Here is a 19029-nt window from a genome sequence, read left to right on the forward strand (position 1 = left end):
AATTATTCCTCTCTTTTGCGGCATCAAAGTCTTATTTATTTATTTATTTTCTACATTTATATACCTCCCCAAACCAAAGTCTCGGGGCGATTCACAACTATAAAACAACAATATAAATAAAACCTTAAAATCAATTAAAACTCCAAAAAGCTGCTTAAAACAAAATCCATTTACAATATTTAAAATTACAGAAGTTAAAAGACCTGGTTAAAAAGATGAGTCTTCAAAGATCTTTTTAAAATCGCTAGAGATGGCTAGAGTCTTATGTCAACAGGAAGCGCATTCCAAAGTCTCAGAGTGACAACTGAGAAGGCCCACCCCTGAGTGGCCACCAAACGACTTGAAGGTAGCCACAGATGGCCCTCCCCTGATGAACGCAGTGGATGATGGGGATCATGCAAAAGACGACGCTCTTTTAAAGACTGTGGGTCTAAGCTGTTTAGGGCTTTATAGGTTATAACCAGCACTTTGTATTTTGCCCGGAAACCTATTGGCAGCCAGTGTAACTCCTGTAATATAGGAGTAATATGGTCTCTTCGAGATGACCCGGAGACCAACCTGGCTGCTGCGTTCTGTACTAATTGTAGTTTCCGGACTACATACAAAGGCAGCCCCACATAGAGCTCATTGCAGTAATCAAGTCTGGAGGTTACCAGCAGATGTACTACTGTTCTGAGGTCATGAATCTCAAGAAACAGACACAGCTGGCTTTATGGGTTTGTCAACTGAAGCTGATAAAAAGCGCTTCTGGCCACTGCCTCAACCTGAGAAACCAGGGGGAGGCATGATTCCAGAAGCACTCCCAGACTGCGTACCTGTTCTTTCTGAGGAAGTGTGACCCCATTTAGAACAGACAGGTCAATATCATTTCCTGAGTAACAACCCCGCACAACAAATACTTCCGTCTTGTCTGGACTCAGTCTCAGTTTGTTATCCCTCATCCGGCACATTACCACTTCCAGGCAGGCATTCAAGGAGGATATGCATTCTCTTGATGATGTTGACATGGAGAAATAGATTTGGGTGTCATCAACGTACTGATAACATCCAGCACCAAATCCCCAGATGATCTCTCCCAGTGGTTTCATGTAGATGTTAAAAAGCAGTGGAGACAATATGGAGCCCTGAGGGACCCCATATAAAAGCTCAAGTTTTGAAGAGCAACAGTCTCCAAGCAACACCATCTGGAATCTGCCTGAGAGATAGGAGCGGAACCAGTGCCTCCTTCCCCCAATTCCCTCAGACGTTAGAGAGGAATTGTGAAAATAAACCAGAAAAGTGCTGCCTATCCCTCTGACATTCTTCTGTTTATTATATGAGCACAACTCCTATGTGCTCTAAGAGTCATACTAAACAAAATGATAGAGATCTGCTCAAATATTGAGGGGGGAAATCTTATTTGCAGGGGCAAGGGTTAAGGTCCCATTCCTCGAGGCATCACACTTCTGATCCAGCCCTGTCACCATCCCAACTTCTTTTTACAAAAAAAAAATTAAAGAGATGAGAGATCCAGTCACAATCCTTCAACAATTATTGTAATGTGGCTTTAAGAATGTTGTAGCACATTACAACACAGCTTCAAACGCCTTTTTTCCTCCTCTTTTTTAAAAATTTGCAACAAACATAATGGCCCACATGAGGCACACCATAATGCCAGCATTCCCAAACAGCCACTAGTTCTGTGCACATGGAAGACAGCTTTCTCAGTGCTGAGCAAAAGCACAATTGCACAACTACTTAAAACAGTGCACCCACACTTGTGCAGTGCTACTTACATTGGAAACAGTATAATATCTGGATTGTGACCTGTTGCCAGCCATAAGTAATGGGTTCTGTGCCTGCACATGATCCTCACAGCCGAGTTCTAAAGCTCCTCGTAGCAGCCCACGCTGCCAGCATGGTCAATATTTAAGGCAAGCAGGATGCCATTTTCCTCAGTTTCTTTCCAACTGCTGTCATGATTACACATTGTAGGCTGTTGCTCCTCGATTGGATTCGGTTCCTTAGCAAGAGTTATGTTAAAAAATAAAAATAAAAAACCTTTATTAGTTTTATGGTATAGACCCGGGATTTGGACTGACTATTCTTGTGGATTGCCCCTCAAATGGGCGGATTTTCGGTTAAGACTTTGGATTTCAAACTAACTACCCTAATAGACATGCCTTCAAAAGAAAGGAAAATCGAAAGATGGGGGGAAATCCTTTAAGCGGTACTCTGTGTGAGGCTCCAAACTACCCTGTTTGTCCATGACTCCTGTTTGTTTTGTTTGGGAGAGTGGCACAACACCTCAAACTGCAAAACTTGTTTATTCTTCTTGAAACAAACTAGAAGGAATCGTGTCCTTATGTTGCATGCCACACTCTGTGATGGTGTTTTGAATACCCATCAACACCAGGTGAGCACCCATCAACATTGAAGGGATCATCGCCATCAAAGTTGGGATTGACATTGCCAAGGGCTGCACATCATGGGCAGTCTAAACCCTCGGTGTTGCAGATGGAACAGGCTTTTAAGCCTCCTACACCTCCCAGTGGCCATTCTTCAAAATCAAAGGAGAAACATTCATAGGAGGGAAGCTTATCGTCTCCAGTTCTGAAAAAGAGTAAGAGCCAGGATGAAGCTGTGGGAATGACCCCTTCTCCATTGGGTCTGCAACTGCTAGAGCCTGGCTAGGCAAGAGTCTGAGCATCAATTGCAAAATCAAAATTGACATTGAAGCTGTCAACCACAGCAGTTCCAACATCAAGGCCAGCAACCCCTTTGCCCACTCGATCTCTGACATCTCTCTCTCCATGGATGGTTACTGGCATCCAAGGAAGAAAACAAGTTACATTCTCAGACCTCGTATGTGTTATCCCTTCTCCAGGATTTAGAAATACAGGTAAACTGGAAGAAGTCGCACCTGGATCTCGTGAGGAGTATATCATACATAGGGGCTGTACTGAATATAGAGACAAAGAGAGCATACCTACCACAGGAGAGATTCATCTCCATCAAGGAGCTGATGACAACATTCTATGGTCAACCAACTCAAACAGCTCAATAAATCCAATGTCTGCTAGGTCTCTTGGCTTCTTGTAAAGCAACAGTGAGATGTGCATGTTTGAAAATGAGGAAGTGATCATTGTGGTTCCTCTCAATGTTCTGCCCAAATGTGGGCAGTCCACAGTTACATCTGACAACACATGTCCCAGTGCTATGAACACTAAGATAGTGGACAACTCCAGACAATCTTCTATGTGGTGTACCTTTTCAAACAATCACAACACAAATAGCATAAAGGATCTGAAATTAGGAATAAAGAACACAACCTGACAGATCCAATAAAGGGGTAAGGAATGAATATAAATGTAAACTACACTGTATTTAAACTGATGAATCATTTAAACATGATAATAAAACAAAATCACGTGAGGAAAAATACTAACAGAACATGAAATGCACAAAACAACAATGAATCAAACAGTAGAACTGTGTAGTCCATAATGTAAGAACTAAATGTACGAACAGAACTAGATGTAAAGACAACAGCACCCTGGTGATCAAGCTGTTTCAAACTCCTTTTTCAAGTGTTCATAAGCGTTTGTATATTCTCCCATAAGTGTCCATAAGGTCTTCCTTGGAACTTCAAAACATCAGTGTTGTAAAATGTTCTTTATAGGGGACTACTGGTCTTCTCCTATGATGCCACACACTTCAGAGTCTTCAGCAACCTAACTACTCTACATCTGACAGCATGGAGAATTGGCTTTTAGACAAAATTCTGCTCAACAGGTGTAAAATGTCTACAAGACGTAGTTATGTGAGCAAATGGAAGAGATTCAAACACTATGCAAAATCTCATAACTTCAAACCAAACCAAGCTTCGGTTAGAGAGATTCTCTACTTTAAAAACACGAGACTTAGCAAATGTCTTTCTTAAAGTTCACCTTGCAACTCTTTCAGCAGTGCATCCGGATGGGATGGGAAGACCCTGTTTACTCACCTTGACTGTAAGACTCACTTAAAGAGTCTGACTAATTTATACCCTCCTATTCGGTAACCTATTGCACAGTGGAGTCTTTCACTTGTCTTGTCAGCACTGACTTTAGTGCCCTTTAAGCCAATGGCAACAGCTCAAATCAAGTTGGTGACTTTAAAGGCTGCGTTTCTTATAGCAATGACGACTGCAAGAAGAATGAGTGAGCTAACTGCGCTTCACATAGATGCACCGTATATGAGGTTCTACCCTGATAAAGTGCTGATGCATATGGATCATAATTTTCTGCCAAAGATAGTTTCCAATTTTCACCTAAATCAGGACATTGTTTTGTCAATATTCTTCAGAGATCCAACTTTACCTCTAGAGAAGCCATGCACGCCCTGGATGTTCATAGGGCTCTCCTATATTACCTTGACCGTACAAAGGAGTTCAGATTAATAAAACACCTTTTTGTCACATATAAGAGGTCTTCAGAGGCAGTGTGTCAAGACAACGTTTGTCCCACTGACTGGTGGAACTTATACTATTGACTTATAAGATTCAAAAAATTGAACCACCAAAAATGATAAAGGCACACTCCACCTGTGCCTATGCATCCTCAGCAGTGCATTTATCTGGAGTCACATTTAAAGATATCTGCAAAGTTGCTACCTGGTTGATAGATCTGCCCTTTTATCAAGCACTATGCCATCTACCTACACTCTGTGGCAGAGGCTAATTTTGGGATGTGTGCTTAAAAGGGTGTTACAGTAACTACTGCACCCTCCTCTAAGGGGCGCTCACCAAACACCCATTACTTATGGCTGACAATGGATCACGATCCAAACAGTTTGCTTACCTGCAACTGATGATCTAGTAGTGATCTGTTGCCATCCATAAGACCCCGCCCATGAACTTCCCCACCGCAGTAGTCTATGTACTTTGAACGTTACTATGTTGAAACAGAACTCACCATGTTGGATGTTCATTGATTCTGGTGGTTGTCCAGGTACTGAGGAAAATGTGTCCCACTCACCTTAAATAATGACCACGCCAGCAGCGTGGAGTGGAGTGCGGGCGTCACAAGGATCTTTAGAACTCAGCTGCGAGGACCGATATGATACTTTTATTTTTATTTTTTTATTTTTTTACATTTATATCCCACTCTTCCTCCAAGGAGCCCAGAGCGGTGTACTACATACTTGAGTTTCTCTTTCACAACAACCCTGTGAAGTAGGTTAGGCTGAGATAGAAGTGACTGGCCCAGAGTCACCCAGCTAGTTTCATGGCTGAATGGGGATTTGAACTCGGGTCTCCCCGGTCCTACTCCAGCACTCTAACCACTACACCACACTGGTTCTTATGATACTTTTATGTGTGGTGTAATTCATCCAGCAAATATGTTTAATTTGGATGAATTATGAAGAAATTTGGTATAAAAAATTTAGTGTCAAGAAGAATAGAGGGCATTTAATATCAAGTCCATGTGACTGCTTTTTAAATAGAATTGTGGCTGTGTTTATCCCTACTGTGTTCTAGAGCAGTGTTTCTCAACCACCAGTCCGTGGACTCGTGCCAGTCCGCAAGGTGTTGGGTACTGGTCCATGAGGCATCACTAATAAAAATCACTCCCCAAAAAAACAATTTGGGGCCGACGGGGGCCAGCAGGAGCTCTCCAGAGCACATTTCCAGGCAGCCCTCGCTGCTGGATAACATTCATTTCACTTTCTCGTAATGAACATTATCCAGCAGCAAGGGCTGCCTGGAAATGAGCTCCGGAGAGCTGCCCGGAATGGTTTTTTTGGGGAGGTGCCTGGGAGTGGGGTTGGGGGCGAGGGGGCGACCCCCTTACTAACTGCTGATCCGAGAAACTGCATACGAATAATGCACTGATCCATGATTCCGAAAACATTGAGCAACACTGTTCTAGAAGACTGAAATACATGTTTAAATATTAGATTTAAGAAAAAGATTTAGAAAGTCTTATACTGTTATGAAAAGATATTATATAACTAATTGTTTTTATTTCACATAAACAGTATTCAGAGACACTTAGCAAGCAGTTCTTGAATTTGGGACAGAGACCTGTTATTGTGACATTTCTCAGAAAAATCAGATACCATGAAAAATCATATGAAGCAGGGTACTGTTGTTCATTTATATTTTTAGTATATTTCTGTCTTTTTAAAGTGATTGTCTATGAAGGTTGTGTATATACTAGGGACAAATTTGGATTAATACTTACTTTTAAAAAATGCCAAAAAACATTTATATACTCACAATATGTTGTGCATATTTATAAATATTATAGATTTTACTTACTGAACTACAATTAACCAGTTGTAATAAACTATGCTTCGTATAACATGTAAGTTTTATTCATCAGTATAATATTCCAAACTTTCCATTCTAGACTAACATTCGCAGAATTTGTGGAATTTCTCCAGTTTTTAGCAAGTAGGATCTGAGCAATTGTTAGTACTCCTGAGCTGGGCTTGGAGACAAACTTTAGGAGCTTGCTAATACCCACCTCAAAAGCGAGGAGAGCACCTTGCACCCAACTGAGGAAGCATATGCAAGGGAATCTCATCAGCTGAACTATGCTACCATTGCAGCTGGGGATGGGATATCCTTGGCTGCAAAAGCTGCCAGCACATCCCAGCCAAGGAGACCACTGCAAGGGGTCTTTTGAGCTGAGTTACTTGGCCTTTGTGGTCATGGATGGGTTGCACTGACAGACCTGGCAGCATCTTACATGCTTGATTGCAGAAGCAACCAGCACAGCACAGCTGATAAGAACATAATCTTTTTCCATTCTCAAAAAGGAGAGTTGTACTCATGTAAGAGTTCCTTCTGCTCATGATAAAATAATACAGTTCCATGACCATGTAATAGGAATGACAGTTTACAGTTTTTTACTTTTAAAAACTGTTGAAATAATTTGAGCTGAGGTGACCCTTCCAACCATCTGAGATGAATTTGCTAGGCAAAAAGTGCAAGACACCCATTACCCAAAAGCAAATTTAACATATTTTCTCTTACAAAAGTTTGAGAAAGGTGTTTTGGTGTCTAAATAAAAGTATTTTGTGTTGTGTTCATTTTTGTCAACGTGAAACACCCACTGGGATTTCAAGACCTCTAAGATATTTTTGTTTTTAACTTTTATGACTGATCTTACTTATATTTTCCTTGCTACAGTCAGTATGCAGAGTGACACTGAAAACATTGCAAAAAAACCACACCCCTTTATATAGTAATTTTGGGTACCATGGAGGGTATGTTTTTAAAAGTTGTTTTTCGCCGCCTGCGGCGTTTACATGAAAATTGAGGGACAAGCCAGAAAAGTGCTTCCGCTGATGTGGCGTTTACGTGAGATTTCCGGGCAAGATTTCAGCCGGCATTTTCGGGGAGTGGGGGGACGACATGGTGCCCAAATGGCATTAGAGCTACACTGCTAGTTTCAAGCTGACAGTTTTGCTAAGAGCAGAACAGATCAGAAATAGAGCTGCAGCCCATGAATTTGAAGTGGATGAATGCTGCATTCATAGGTGGAAATAAGAAAAAGATGACCTGGGAGTTATTTGCACATGGCTTCATGCTTCCGGGTAAATGCTGAGCGAAGCCACTTCGACCTACACTCACGGCATTAAGGGAAGCAGCCCCTCCCCTCTGCTCTCAGATTTTGTTTTGAAACAAGTTCACATGGCATGCTCCGTTTTCCTTCTAGCTAATGGGGAGCGGGGGGAGAGCTTCCTAAAGACCAATATCTCCATTTCTAAAGAGAACATCCCTCTTCCCATGCTAATGATTCTATGTCAGTGCCTCTCCCTATTTGCTCTGGCGTTTTCAGAAAAAGTAGCTTAAAACCAGCCTTTTAAAAATCCAGAACTATATTGAGATAAGCTAGAATATGCATCACAAAGCCTGATTTGTGTGTGGAGTTGGTCCAAGAATCTTGAAGGGACTTTGTGGCAAGTTTGTCTGGTGTGTAAATGCACACACTCTCCTCTGAAGTAGATTCAAAGTAGAAGCCCTGTGTGTAAAGCCTCCTGGCAAGTATGCTGAAATCAAAACATGTAAGGAGAAGTGCTGTTGCAGCCTGATCTGATTTGGAGAATAACCTGGAGCAGTGGATTAAAGGGCAGAGAGAAAAAGGACTGCCAGTTTCTGCAGTGAAATCTGCCTGCAAACAAAATTAATGGCACAACAAATGGGGATAACTGACTTTAAAGGTAGCCCGTGTTGGTGCTATGAATTTATGAGGTGAAATAATGTATCTGTGTGCACTAAAACAACAATGGGACAGCAACTGCTGAAGGACTGATGGGGTTGGGAATCAGCATTTTTAAAGTTTGTTGCAAACACTATTGAGTGGGAGAAATTTGTGCAATCACAAATAATAAATATGGATGAAGTTCCACTGATGTCTAACTGTACCCCAATAGGACTGTGAATGAAAAAGGAGAAAAAACAGTTTCCATAGTGACAACCAGAAATGAGAAGACATCTTTCATGTGCATATTAGCCTGTGTCACAAATGGCGACAAACTAACCCCCATGCTAATTTTTAAACGGAAATCTATCCCCAAAAGGCAATTTTCCTTTGGATGTTGTTATTCGTGTTAATTAGAAAGGGTGGATGTTTGAAGACATAATGTTTGAATGGCTTATGAAGTTTGGCGGAAAAGAAAAGGAGCTTTTTTCCAACCATGTGGCATTTTAATAATGGACTCGACCTGTGCACACTTAGAGGATTCAGTTAAAAATGAATGCAGAAGGGTATCAGCTACACTAGTTGTGATTCCTGTAGGGATGTGCGGACCGGTCCGCCGGTTCGTGGTCAAACCGAACCACTCCCCCCCCCCCCCAGTTCTGTCGGACCGGAACCAGACCACCAGGTCCAGTCCGGCATGTCCGCGAACTTTTCTAAAAAATATATTTTTTTAACTTAATGAAGTACCTGTAGCCCCTTCTGGGGGCTTGCTGAGGCCACCGGGGGCGTGGGGTCTGCGTGGGTTCCCTCTCCCCCCGCCGGCCTTCCTCATCACTGCCACGGCCGGGTAAGTAAAGCCCTTTCGGGCCGCCGTAAGAGCGAATGGCGGCCACGCATGCGCAAATCTCTTCTGTGAGGCCGTTGCTTTCTTCAGTTTTCCAGCTTTTTTCTTTACTGCGGCATTTACACCGATGCAGCATTTCTACCCAAAATTACAGGAATATTAAAAATGGAATACAACCTAGGCTCCTTCATAAAGGAGGGTGTACTGTCATTCAAGTTTCAGATGATGCTGATGTGAAAATCATTTAGACTGCTTTGGAATTCTAACACAATATTTGTTATTTTATTTTATTTTATTTATTTTTATTTAAAATATTTTTATACCGCCCAAAACTCACGTCTCTGGGCAGTTCACAACAAACAGGAAAAACAGGAAAAGATTAAAACACCAATTAAAATAAATGACAGCAAAAATTAAAACACCAGTTAAAACAAAGTAAGTGATACAGCAAAAGTTAAAACACAAACCTTAAAACATTTTAAACAATGTTAAAACTATTAAAACAATATTTAGTTGAAAGCTGGTGTGAATAGATGTGTCTTTAAGAATTTTAAAAGGTTGTCAGAGATGGGGAGGCTCTTATTTCAGCAGGGAGCATGTTCCAAAGCTTTGGGGCAGCAGCGGAGAAGGCCATTCCCCGAGTAGCCACAAAATGAGCTGGTGGCAACTGCAGACAGACCTATCCTGATGATCTCAATGGGCTATGAGGTTCATAATGAAGAAGACATTCTCTTAAACACCCAGGGCCCAAGCCAATTAGGGCTTTATAGGTTGCTAGCTGACCCTGCACAGAGCATCTGTGTGCTAGTTGGGGCCAAACTGTTTTTAAAACTGCTTTTTAAACTTTTAAACTTGCCATTTGCCACTTTCCCATTTGCTTTCCCCCCCACCAATCTTCAGGCCCTGCTTGCTCCCCACCCCCCACCTTCAGCCCCTTGGCTCTCACCCCAAGCCTGCTGCTTGATTCTCCTCCCCCCGCCTCGGATTCTCCTCCCCGCCGCTTGTCTTTTCTCCAGGACCAGGCCAGGGCCCGCCACCACCGCCTCCTCACCCCAGTGGGCCAGGGCCAGGCCGTCCCACCACCACCTCCACTTCCTCCTGAGGCTGGCGGGGCTTCACCCACCAAACGGCTGCCAGCCGTTTGCCTCCCCCCTCCTCCCTGAGGCCAGGCCAGTGCCTGCCGCTGCCACCTCCTCATCTCGGTGGATGGGCAGGCCAGGGCCAGGCCGTCCCACCTCTACTTTCACCTCAGGCCAGTGGGGCTTCGCCTGCCAGCCATCCTCCCACTGGCCCTTCTCTTCAGGCCGGCGGGGCTTCGCCTGCCAGCCAGCTGCCTCCTCTCCCAGCCCTCTCAGAACTCTCGCAAGAGTTCTGCCACGCATCGCATCCCCATGCATCCGGCTAAGATAATTAAGTATATGGAAGAAGATATAGATAGTGTAGATCTTTCAAAACTGGAGTAATATGGTCTGTCCTAGATGACCCAGAGACCAACCTGGCAGCCACATTCTGTACCAATTGTAGTTTCTGGACTACACACAAGGGCAGCCCCACATAGAGCCCATTGCAGTAATCCAGTCTGGAGGTTACCAGCATATGTACCACTGTCTGAGGTAGTTTGTATCAAGAAATGGATGCAGCTGGCCTATCAGCCAAAGCTGATATTTATTTATTTATTTAATGTATTTTTATACCGCCCCAAACCAAAGTCTCAGGGTGGTTCGCAATCATAAAACAACACAAATAAAAAAACATTAAAATAAATTAAAACTTCAAAAAGCTGCAAATAGAAGGCACTTCTGGCCACTGCCTCAATCTGGGACACCAGGGAGAGGCTCAGATCCAGCAGCAGCTCCAGACTGCGTACTTTTTCCTTCCAGGGAAATGTGACCCCATCCAGAACAGGCAGATCAAACTCATTTCCAGAGTTTCAACTCCGCACAATGAGTATCTCCGTCTTATCTGGATTTAGTCTCTATTTGTTATCCCTCATCCAGCCCATTACCGTCTCCAGGCAGGCATTTAGGGAGGTTATGCCCTCTCCCAATGAGGCTGACATGGAAAAATAGATTTGGGTGTCGTCGGTATACTGTTAGCACCCTGCACCTAATCTCCTGATGATCTCTCCCAGTGGTTGCATGTAGATGTTAAACATCGGAGACAATATGGAGCCCTGGGGGACACCATGGAAAAGTTCAGATTTTGAAGCACAGTCTCCAAGGGACACCATCTAGAACCTGCCCAAGAGGTAGGAGCGGACCCACTGCAAAACAGTGCCTCCCACTCCCAACCCCCTCAGACATCCTAAAAGGATACTATGATCAATAGTATCCAAAGCCGCCAAGAGGTCCAAAAGAACCAACAGAGTCACACTTCCTCTGTCAATTCCCAATTAGAGATCATCCATCAGGTGGACCAAGGCAGTCTCCACCCCATAGCCCACCCGAAAGCCAGTTTGAAATAGTGGCAGCTAACATACTCATACCAAAGAAAGGAGACTTAACAGAGTGCGCAAACCATCACACAATATCCTTCATTTCACATGCTAGCAGAATAATGCTCAGGATCATTCAATGCAGATTAGAACCCTATGTGGAAAGGGAAATGCCGGATGTTCAAGCTGGTTTCAGAAAAGGCCAAAGAAAAAGAGACATCATTGCTGATGCATGCTGGATAATTGAGAAAGCCAAAGAATACCAGAAAGAAGTCAATATGTGCTTCATTGACTACAGAAAAGCCTTCAATTGCGTTGGCCATGTCAATAATAAATAAGTTGTGCAATTTATGTAGGAAAAATGGGCATCCCAGAACATCTCATTGTTCTCATGAGAAACCTATACACAGGTCAGGAAGCCACAGTCCAGACGGAACATGGTGAAACAGACTGGTTCCAGATCAGCAAAGGAGTAAGACAAGGCTGTATACTTTCTCTTTATTTATTCAACTTATATGCTGAACATATACTGAGAGAAGCTGGACTGGAAGAAGATGAGTGTGTTTTTAAAGTTGGAGGAAGAGACATCAATAACCTGTGACACCACTCTGATAGCTGAGAATGTGGATGATCTGCAAGCTCTAGTAATGAAAGTCAAGGAGCACAGAAAAAATGGAACTAGGACTAAATGTAAAGAAGACTAAACTGATGACAACGGGTACAGCAACCAGCCTCGGGAATTGATAATGAAGACATTGAAATGGTGGATAGCGTCTGCCTTTTAGGATCGACCATCAACAGTAAAGAACCCAGCAGTCAAGAAATATGCCGCAGACTAGCACTTGGTAGGGTTGCAATGAAGGCCTTGGAAAGGAAATTTAGATGCTGTGACAAGTCTATATCTATAAAGATTAGAATCGTTCAAACAATGTTTTTCCCCGTTACACTCTATGGATGCGAAAGCTGAGCTTTGAAGAAGCAAGATAGAAAAAGCATTGGCGCTTTTGAACTTTGGTGCTGGAGAAGACTTTTGAGGATGCCATGGACAGCCAGGAAAACAAACAAATGGATCATAGAACAAATCAAACCAGAATTTTCACTCGAGGCACAAATGGCCAGGCTCAAACTATCATACTTTTGGACACATTATGCGAAAACCCAGCTCCCTCGAGAAGTCCATAATGCTGGGAAAAGTTGAAGGAAAGAGAAGAAGATGACCAGCCGCAAGGTGGATGGACTCAATTATGACAGCAATGAATGCACCACTGAAAGACCTTAAAGGCCAAGTTGAAGACAGATAATCTATCTATGTGGTTGCTAAGAGTCGACACCCACTTGACGGCACTTAATTAATCAATCAAAATCAATCAGTAGCAGCTAATAACATTCTTATCGCTATAAAGCTCAAGTCAATTGTCCCAGTTTTGTGAAATTTATCACCAGGAGCCTGCATAGTGAGAGCTCTAGCATGGTCAAATTTGATCAAAAAGATCAAATAATAAAAAATGATTGAGATACAACCTTTTAAAGATTTTCTCTTGAAGTGCATTTTCACCAATTTGCAGCTATTTTTACACACATCCAGTTATTCCTTTTGCTTATTTATATTCTATCAAAAAATTAGAACAATTGTAGAGATGTATTCCTCCCTAGTTTGATTTTTTAATTCATTGTGTATTAATAAAGTTATGAGGTATTAAAGTCGCTATTTTAATTGTATAGAATGTATTGATGCTGTCAAGATTCATTTTGCTTCCAGTTGCATTCCTCAACTTCTTGAGGAAGTTGTTTAAAAAAGAAAAACCTCTGAAATACAATGCAACTACAGCAATTTCTCTTGCAATTTGTCCTTGGTCACTGTATATTAACTGTAGTAATCCAAATATATGCCCAATTAATACATACAATTCTCTCCCCCCCACCCCGCCCACGCCCAGGCTAAATTCCCATTCAAGGCAGTTTAAAATAAAGCAATATAACAAAACAATTTAAAATATTATCAAATATCTCTGGAGAGAGTGTTCCGTAATCAGATTGCCACAATGGAAATGACTCTTTTTCCTTGTCCCCCAACCTGAACTTCTGTCATAAGAGGAAATGACAAAAAAGGCCTCAGAAGCTGAGAGGAGTAAGCTATTATGGAAAGCTATAATTCCTGGTGTACCTTGGCTTCAGAATACTTTGAGCTTTAAAGGCAGAACACCAGCCCCTTTAAGGAGCCTAGAAGCAGAACTGACAGGCAATGAAGTTGACTGCTGTCCCAGTTTTGGTGATTGATGCCAAGTAGCTGTCAGAGAGTGCCCCCTGCCAGCCTATCCACCCATGTGGACCCTTTCCTGTGCCCCTGAAGGTTTACCATGCTGTCCCGGGGCAGCTAGACACCAGGGATCCCTGCTCTCTGGAATCCCCACACCCACAGATCTGCATAGGGTGCAATGACAGATAGGACCCAGGAATTTTGAATGTGTTTGAAGGTCCATCACAGAACCCGGTGTCTCTCCCGTCATCACAAATGCATTGGTGGGAATGGGGGGTGCTCTTGTCTGAGTTTTAAAGGCAGCCCCAAGCAGAGATTCTGGATTAACCAAATTCTGTTTTTCTCACTGAAAGGTTGGGGGAGGGGGGCCTAGCTCCTTCCCCTTTGTGAGTTTGCACTCCCTAGGCTTACTCATGAGCAAGGCCAGTCACCAGGGTCAGTAGTGCTCCAGTCTTAGGAGCGTGCACTAGTACTATGAAGACATATTTGTCCAGACCACAATGGACCACTTACAAGAGTGCCAGGCCATGGGGACACCCCCTTACGACTAATGAGAAGAACCATTAGGGGAAAGAAATTCCAAGCAAATTCAGTGATGATGTCTGATGGCAAACCATCCCCTTCTACCACGGTCTGCTCCCTTACGGGAGTGACAGGCCATTGGGGCTCTATATGGAGCCAGGTTGCTGTATGCAGGAAAGCCTTGGGGAAGGGTACCCTGGAGACTGCTTTCCTGGTCTTGGTGACTGCTGCCAAGTTGCTGTCAAGGTGTGCACCCTGCCAGTTCCTCTATCCATGTGGACATGTTCTCTGTTGCCAGTGCCCCAAAACGGCAATCTCACTGTCCTGGGGTTGCTGGAAAATGGGAGCTCCTCTCTCCTGCAATTCCCTGTGCTGGCAGATCTGCATACAATGCGATGGACCGTAACCTTGAATTCTGAATGGGTTTAAAGGTCCATTCCAGTGTCTCTCCCCTTCATGCATGCGGCCAAGCTATGTCACATGGAGCGTCTAGATCTTCTTTGGATGCATGCAAGTCTTCACAGGGAACAGGAGTGGGGAGGTTGAGGAGAATATGTTCTATATTTCACCATGTGAGTTGGGGGGCCCACACAAGCGGGAATCCCTTGGTGACTGGGATGCATGGGCTGGCTGGCTGGCTCAATTCATGCACTTGCAGTTTGTGGGTTGACCAGTGCCCTCACAGCTACATTGTTCTTCCCAGTAAATTGGCCTCTCATGAGAGGGCAAGCCTGTCAATAGCAAGCTGCTGGTGGAGCAGGATGTTGGTTGGGTCTGGATGGACGACTTTGGCGGGGTTACCCCTTGCAACATCCTAGGTTGGGGGGGACAGACCCCCCCCCAGCACCCTTTGCCCTTCCTCATCTACATATTCCCTCCTAGGAAGTCTCAGTGCTCCCCTCCCAGGGAAGTATTCCCCCTGGACCTCCACCCCACCCTCCAATTTGTGCTTGTGTGGGACTATCAGGGTGCAGAGCTCTTTGGGGACCACCAATGCCATCACTGTCATAAGCAGAGGTACCAGGGCAGGGCAGGGCAGAACAGGTCGATTCAAGGGATTTAAATGCTCTTTCCCTGCCGAAGGCAGGTGGTGCACTCTGAAAATGCACAATCACGTTTGGTATGCCCCCTTCAAGATCTTGGCCAATCATGGCGACTCCGCTGATGTGTCAGCACTTTGTCCACAGTCTGGCCATGGAGCTTGCTGGGATCAGCCTCAGCAGCTGAGCAGCAGGGAGGGGCTACCCTCTTCTGCAACTGGAGTTTGGCAGGCCACAGTTTGATAAATGTCTGCAGCGCAATTTAGAATTCTAAATTGAAACTGTGGGTTCACCAACCTCTGGTTTCATGTCATGTATGAAGCATGTACTTACAGGTGAAACTCGGAAAATTAGAATATTGTGCAAAAGTCCATTAATTTCAGTAATGCAAATTAAAAGGTGAAACTGATATATGAGACAGACGCATTACATGCAAAGCGAGATAAGTCAAGCCTTAATTTGTTATAATTGTGATGATCATGGCGTACAGCTCATGAAAACCCCAAATCCACAATCTCAGAAAATTAGAATATTACATGGAACCGAGAAGACAAGGATTGAAGAATAGAACAATATCAGACCTCTGAAAAGTATAAGCATGCATATGTATTCAGTACTTGGTTAGGGCCCCTTTTGCAGCAATTACTGCCTCAATGCGGCGTGGCATGGATGCTATCAGCCTGTGGCACTGATGAGGTATTATGGAAGACCAGGATGCTTCATTAGCGGCCTTCAGCTCTTCTGCATTGTTTGGTCTCATGTCTCTCATCCTTCTCTTGGCAATGCCCCGTAGATTCTCTATGGGGTCAGGTCAGGCGAGTTTGCTGGCCAATCAAGCACAGTACACTGTATACTTTTCAGAGGTACACTGTATACTTTTCACCTGCCCTCCGGGGGTTTACTCATGGGTAGGCGCAGCGCAAAGGCACGCCGCGGCTACTCACGATAATTAAAACCAGGTTTGCGGAGCACTCGCTCTGCAAACCTGGTTTTAAGGCAGGGGTTCTCAAGCGGGTTACCTGCTCTAGAACTACTGGGCTCGGCTGCGAGCCCGGTGGTTCTTACGATCGGCAAAAATCAGGCTAGGCTCTCCTAGCCCAACTTTTGCTGATCATCTGAATAGCCTCTATGTATGGCTTCTATCACCCTCTAGTGAAGAGATTTTTCAAGGTCCTTGAAAACCTGTACTCACCACAATATGCTCTAATTCCAGCTTGAGCATGTCACTGGTCCTGACTCAGGTCATAGACAAGCACATTGAGTCCATGAACTGAAATAATTTGCAAAAATTATATCCTACATAAATGGGTGGTTTGCTCTCAGGCTATCACAGAGTGAATATATCTACCTGCTTCTTTGTCCAGATCTCCTCTCCCTTGATATTATAACCTGTTGATATTATAACCAGTATAAATAAGCCACCTCATTTCTCTCGTTAGCCAAGAAAATGTATTAAATTACAGCACTATTGGGCATATCACCCACCAGTACTTTGGAAAATCTGATAATTTTCTAGTAGATTGCATGAATGTTTCTGGGACAAACTGGATTTGACTGAAGAAAAGCTTCTCTCCCTCCATTGCATTTAACAAGTGCCATTTTGCTTTGGATTGGAAAAAAGAAAGGCTGGAGTGGTGTGTTTGTGTATAAATTGATGGCCTACCTGACAGAGACAAAGCGATGGTTTGAAACACTTAACATTTTCATTTTTACATGTGATCTAATTCACATTCTGGTTTAACAAAGCCAGGATTCAGAAGTGAATGATAAAACAGATGATAAATTTTCAATTAACTGACATGATTCACCAATGCTGTAGTAATGGACTGTGCAATGTATTTCTCGAACACCAGAAACAAAAGGCATATTTTCTTTAAATTTGGACTATGAAATCATTTTTTTTAGTGTTGAACTAAAATGTTTGCTCTTTGGTGGGATTTTGTTGTTGTTCATATAATCCTTTCACAAAATCTGTCAAATCACATTCAAGGTTTAATTCAGGGGGATGAGTATAAAAAACCTTATAGACACACATAGCTAGAAACAAACAGAAAATAATTTATTTTGAAATGGTGACTGCAGAAATGTATCAAAATACTCCTTTATTTTACAGAAAACATAAAATGCATTAATGTAACTTTTCTTCTCTTTTGAGGGTCTGGACGCTTAGTGTGCCTACTGTATCGGATGACATTGTTGCAAGCATTTATGGAAGAGCATTTACTTTTCAGGATTGTTTTGTTCTTGATACTCCTTTTACAATTGCCCAGCTAAAGTTTTCTTTTACTTCTGAACCAAGTGACTTCTCCATCACTCTTCCAGCTGGTAGTAGTGCCATAGTAAGATGGGCTGCATGTGTTCCAACAGCAGCAGTTTTATTGACTGATTTTGGTACTTTCCACACAACCGATGGATTTATAACTTCACAGGAAATCAAATTTCCACAGGAAATTTTAGATATAGCCCTGAGTAACATGGTAAAAGCAGTGTCTGTAGTTTTTCGAGAAGCTTACCTTTTAATAGGGGATATGGTTTATAAGATATCAGAATACGACATTTCAAGTCTCGAAGAAGATGAGGAGCTTCCAGACTCAGGAATAATTGGAATACGGTCAAGAACTTGGTGTGCATCTGCATACCCAGTTGATGTGAGTACCTGAAATAAAGAGTACCTGCTTGTTTTATTTTAATGGAAGCTTTCATAATCCCCAATATGATGGCAGATAAGTTGTTCTCATAATATATTATTAACCTATGAAGCTCATTACCATAAAATTTCTAAATATTGGATATATCCTTATCAGATCTGGGTGGGCATGTGGCCTCCCTTAGACATTTTCTGAATTCAGTAACTGGCCAGCTGAAGATGAATAAACTGAAGCTCAGTTCAAACAAGACAAAGATGATGGTGGGAGGTTCTGTTGACCACCTGCTTTGGGAAATACTTGCTCTTTATGGAGTCACACTCTCCACCCTGGATGCACACGCACACACATATACCAAGGGCTCAGGTTCACAGTTTGCAGAAAACTCCAGGACTGAGCATTATTTCTGGATGTTCAGATAGTTACTAACATTCAGGCTAATATTCTGCAGGTGCACCAGGATTTTCCATTGTGCAAGCAGGTAGGGTGATTTTCAGTCATCTCTCCTTCCCTCTACATCCACTGGTACCTCTCAAAACTATATCCCTCAAGGTCCCCCAGTTCTCAGGGACATAGTTTTGGGAGGCACAAGTGACTGCAGAGGGGAGATCTCTGAAAATTGCCCCTCTTTCTTGTGCAATGAAAAAACCTAGCCGTCTACAGAAGATTAGTTTGGATATTGGCCAAGAACTTCATCCTAAGATCCTTTTAAACAACATCAGTCGATATGCCTGCTTTGCCCAGTACTGGAACACAAACATCTGCATCTGGCTACTGACATGCATGCTATGTTGACTCCTAGATTAGATTACTGTTCTGTATTATACATGGGGGTCACCCTTTAAAATGGTCTGGAAACTCCAGATCTAGGATTTCGCTGTTCATCTGCTGAATTTGTGATCGTGCCAGCCTGGTTTCCCTCTTACAGTTGCCTGTGGCTCAGCAGTGACACAGAAATAGTGGTGGTGGTGATTTTAATGGGCTAAATGAGTTCTTGATATAAGTTGCCCTCCCTTTCATGTAACAATTTATTCTGAATTTAAACTTCTTGAAATGTCTCCAAAACTCTCCCAGGCTTTGAATTATGCCTCATAAGGAAGGTGCTCCAGGACC

The 19029-nt window shown here is 43.1% G+C and overlaps 1 protein-coding gene across 5 annotated transcripts in view; it reads left to right on the forward strand.

Annotated features, from left to right (window-relative positions):
• CATSPERE (catsper channel auxiliary subunit epsilon) overlaps nt 1–19029 on the forward strand; it is a 129714-nt gene that overhangs the window by 49463 nt on the left and 61222 nt on the right. For all 5 annotated transcript variants that reach the window (XM_053301908.1, XM_053301918.1, XM_053301926.1 and 2 more), the window contains 2 exons: nt 6001–6104; nt 17427–17919. In XM_053301908.1, the coding sequence (XP_053157883.1) occupies nt 6001–6104; nt 17427–17919 (597 nt within the window). The remainder of the gene's footprint in view (nt 1–6000; nt 6105–17426; nt 17920–19029) is intronic.

Source organism: Hemicordylus capensis, chromosome 1, assembly GCF_027244095.1.
Source record: "Hemicordylus capensis ecotype Gifberg chromosome 1, rHemCap1.1.pri, whole genome shotgun sequence".
Taxonomy (NCBI): Eukaryota; Metazoa; Chordata; class Lepidosauria; order Squamata; family Cordylidae; genus Hemicordylus; species Hemicordylus capensis.